General features: G+C 45.8%; 1 protein-coding gene across 1 annotated transcript; it reads right to left on the reverse strand.

Moving 5' to 3' along the window:
* Window positions 1-2573: 2573 nt before the first annotated feature.
* gas1a (growth arrest-specific 1a) lies at window positions 2574-3807 on the reverse strand. Its single transcript, XM_015973214.3, has one exon. It carries the CDS (start codon window positions 3578-3580, stop codon window positions 2798-2800), a length of 783 nt encoding a protein of 260 aa, XP_015828700.1. The 5' UTR covers window positions 3581-3807; the 3' UTR covers window positions 2574-2797.
* Window positions 3808-4409: the final 602 nt, after the last annotated feature.

Raw genomic sequence — 4409 nt, forward strand, 5'->3', positions numbered from 1 at the left:
CAGTGGACCACAGCTGATGGCAGAGATACCTTACACACGCTCAAAGAGCTGGAACACAAACAGCCACAGTTTGTAAATCACCCCCCCCCCCCGCCCCCCCTCCTAGAGGGCCGCATGCTGACAAACAGCAGCGATAACCCACAAACACTTTTTATAAACAGAGATTTTTCTTTCAAGCCCAAGATTTGACAGTTTTCCCATGAAAATTTAAAACTATAAAATCTCTTTAATCGATTCAATTTTCACAAGTTTTGTGAGAATTGTTGCGCTTCATTCATCCGTTCACACATCGTGCATTATTACAGCCTAATCAACACACGCTGTGCTTTCCCTTAGTGCTGAAACTGCCTGAACAAGTGCGAGGAGCCAAGAGAAAGACGAGCAGGAGGAGGAGGGATAGACAGGCTGGGGCTGCGGAGCTGTTCTCCTGCCTGGAAAGCTTCGTGCACGGTGGATCGCATTTCAGCCGCTGCAGGAAACCGACAAGGTATTTCATTTAGAAGCCAGAGTCTCTGAAGTCATCATAATCACAGCAGAGTTTTAGTTTTACTTGCTTTATTTGTCAATTCAGTAGCAAAAATAAACAAATAAAAAAGCTTCATTTGGAAGTTTTGTTTACATTTTGCAGTACTAGTTATTGTTTACTCTGGACAGCATGCACATCCAGGACCAAACATCCTGCCCCTCCTCCTCTGTCCCGTTTGCTTCGGCTTGAGACCTGGGCAGCAGCAGATCGTTCCCACATGCTTCCCTGCCGCTCGGTTCTCCGGAGGTGTCAAGCCTGCCTGAAAGAATGAAGTGCCTCCCTATTGTGCATCTCAACTATTATGTGCTTAACATTTCCATGACAAAGACGCCACTCGACTTCTCCGCCATCAGCTGAGCTGAGGGCCCTCGTCCCCCTGCTAATAAAGCATTTTGCTGCACCTCATGGATGTAAAACCGCTGCACCTGACCTAAAAACAGCGATGTTCTGAGGTTCACTCTAAGAAATAACACGTTGACTTTACTTAACCAGGTTACGTCGGCTGGTTCCACTAAACTTGTGCTTAAATGTAAAGAGTAATATGCATTGTTTTATGTTATGTCACAAGAAAACGTGTAACACTCTTCACATTCGTGCAAATAGGTTTAGTGAAACCAGTTGGAAGTTATTTGGATAGAAAATTTCATCTTTTCATTTCTTACTGCAAACAGGGCACACACACTCCTAAAGGTTAGAAAGCAGCACTGCACAGATTTAGGAATTCATGTTTTAAATATAAAAAACAACTATTTATAAGATCTGATGCAACAAGGTGTCAATTGAATATTTTATTTGTAAATATTCAACCGTTTGATTAGATTTAATCTGTTTTTTCATTAAAAAAAACACGTTTAGATACGGTTCCTGCAGCTGGTGGAGTCCCAGACCTTTGCTGCAGAGCAGAGGGTTGTTGCTGGAGGGCTGGAGGAAGGGGGCAAGGGTGTTTTGTTGATTTATGATGACAGTTGCTTTTGACAAAAGGAAGCTAAATCAAGACATAACAGGTCACTGGAACATCCGTCAGCAGGAGAAACCCTTTAAACGGGCTTGAAAAGGAGTAGAAAAATCAGTGTGGTGTAAAAAATGAATCTGAAGTGTTTAATTTAGAAAAATCCTTAAAAGTAAAAGAAAAAACATGCATGTTTCACACGGCTGTTTAGTTTTATTTTTATTTAAACACAGTTAACTAGCTGAGTAAACTCAACAGTCGTCAATGCATATAAAGCTGCTTCTTTTACCTTTAAACATGATTCACAAAGCGATCGTCGAGCATTTGGAAAATAAAAACCCTGTTCTCCACTCCAGCTTCCACACTGATGCAACTCAGAGATGAAATTAAATCTGGATTTTCCACCATCACACATCTCCCCTCACTCTGTCGCGCCAGAGCTTATAACAACCAGTCGAGATTTATTATCCTGCTTATTGAAGCAAATGAGAGTTTTGCTTTTCTTTACTGAAGCCCAGCAACAAAAAAGTGTCCTAAATATAATTAATTTGACAACTCTGATTTGGATCTGACACCGTCAGCAACGTAATGCGGCACAAATCAACAAACGAGTCACAGATTTCACCTTCAAGTTTCCTTTTTATGCCTCCTGTAAAATGGGTATCATCGAGGCCGTTTACAGTGGATTTAGACATTTTAATCTAGATTTACATTGTGAATAAATCATCTCATAGCCTAAAACATAGAGAATTCTCTGATGAAAAAACACATATAGACATATATTTACAGTGAATGTACACGTGACTTCTGTCGGAATAAGTTCCCTTTAAAGCTGGAATTCCCATCTTTTATTTACATGATGGCAATACTGGATGCAACAAGGAGCCATGTAATAAATTACTGTTTCACTTTAACTCCTATTTACAAATACTTGTAAATCAGATGCAAACTGTTCATTTTACAAAAATACTTTTAAAGAATTTCACAAAACTGGCAGTGCACAGCTAATTATGTTGATTAAACCAAGTGTGTGAGAAATAATTTAGTTTTTCTCATAAGCATCACGCCTGCAGAGCTGTGGGGGTTTGATAAGTGATCATTTACATCGTTCTGGTTTTATTTGCATAGAAATTTCCTCCTGATTTATTGTCTTTTGTCTTCTTTTGTTTAAGGAAAATGGTTTCATTAAGGCCCGAATGCGCTAAACACACTTTTCCTTTAGTCCTCGAGGCGCACAATGGCATCAGGTCACTGAGTGACAAAAGTTTAGATTGCCTTTGATTCGGACATCAGTGGAGGGGGCAGATTTAAGAAGGCAGGGATTAAAAGAGGGCTAGTAGAGCCAAGATGGATGCCAGGAGGGTCCGAGCGCAGGCGGCTGCGGTGATAGAGGCTCCGTTGCCCAGCTCCTCCGGACCGCCCTTCTCCCAGTCGTCCCTCTCCTCATCGGAACCGTCATCAGAACCGCTCTGTTCATAGTCCGGGTCCGGGTCATCGAAGCACAGCGCTCTCATGCTACTCTTGACAAACTCACAAATGTTCCTCTCGGGCCCGTCACACACGCAGCTATCCAGCTTCTGGCCTTTGGGGTGTTTACGCATCTTCGCGATCACATTCCTGCAGGCGTTGCTGCACGTCGCCCCGCTGAAAAGTTTCCCGCAGTGGTGCAAATAGTCTTGCATGGCGGAGCTGCACTCCCGGTCCCGCTCGCACTGGAGCCGGGCTTCCGTGCAGCCCGTGCTGGTAGTCCTGGGCAGGCACGGCTCGATGGCCCGTTTGGTGCTCTGGCACAGCGAGTCGTGGCCGCAGCTGCAGTCCTCCAGAGCCGGGCCGCTTTTGGTCAGGTTCAGCTGGACCAGAGAGGAGATGCAGTGGCTCGGGCACTTTCTTCTCTGTCCGCTCAGAACCGAGCCACACGCGCGGCTGTAGTGCTCGTACGCGTAATTGCAGCTGGGTTCCTGGTGACAGATCATGATGGCTTGCCAGCAGACCAGCCGCCGACCGTGAGGCGGGGTAGCCACGCACAAGTAGCCGAAGATCAGAAGCGCGCAGCCCAGAGGCCAAACTGATCTGCAGACGGTCTGCAAAGCGCGAGAGTTCGCCATCGCTGCGGCTGCGAGAAACGGCGCAATTTAGAGCAGTGTCATAAGTAAAAGTTGCGCCCCGCTTCCATAGGTTGTGTCCAAGCTGGCGAGTTATTCCGAGGCAGATGGTGTGTGATGGGCCCGTGTGTGGGCGCGTTCAACTGGCTGGCACAGCGCTGAGTAATCCCGGCTCCATAAACCCCGTCAGAGCCGATCCATCTGAGCCGGATTCCTGAGCGGCCCGTCCACTATCCGTACATGACTAGAGGCGGTGGACTCAAGCAGAAACTTGGCCAGGAGGAAACACTCCAAAGGTTCTCCAAAAGAAAGCAGAGGGGTTTCTGCTGCTGCTTGTCTCCAGATCAGCGGGTCCCTGTTGCGGATCTCCTCTCCAAAGTACCGCTGGAGTGCGCAGAATCATTAAACTGTACTTGTGCAAACAATAGTGCGTGGGGGTGGAAACAACAACTCTTGTGGATCGCACAGTGGTCCTCTAGTCTGGACCCTCTGCGCGTTTTGTCTTTCCTTCCTTCAGTCCCCTCGCCACACATCAGTGAAGTGCGTCTCATTGGTTGGCAACTTGTTGCGGTTCTACGCAACACTGGGCGGGAGTTCGGGGTGGGAGGAGGACAAAGTCTTGAGAAAGAAGAGATGAATGCGCCTGAGAGTCGATGGAGTGGTGGGAACGCAGCTCCTAATTATGTGGAGACATTATTCTGAAACCTATGATGCTAAAAATAAGATTAAACAATTAAAGCCAACGGACTGTACTCATATACTAATGTACAAGCATCAGATTTAAATCAGTCTCATTCCTCAGAAACTATTGTTTGCAATGAATTTGTGATTA

Source organism: Nothobranchius furzeri, chromosome 17 (genome assembly GCF_043380555.1).
Source record: "Nothobranchius furzeri strain GRZ-AD chromosome 17, NfurGRZ-RIMD1, whole genome shotgun sequence".
NCBI lineage: Eukaryota > Metazoa > Chordata > Actinopteri > Cyprinodontiformes > Nothobranchiidae > Nothobranchius > Nothobranchius furzeri.

Coding starts and splice junctions, on each gene's coding strand:
- gas1a (XM_015973214.3), bottom strand. CDS start 3,580: ATGGCGAACTCTCGCGCTTTGCAGACCGTCTGCAGATCAGTTTGGCCT.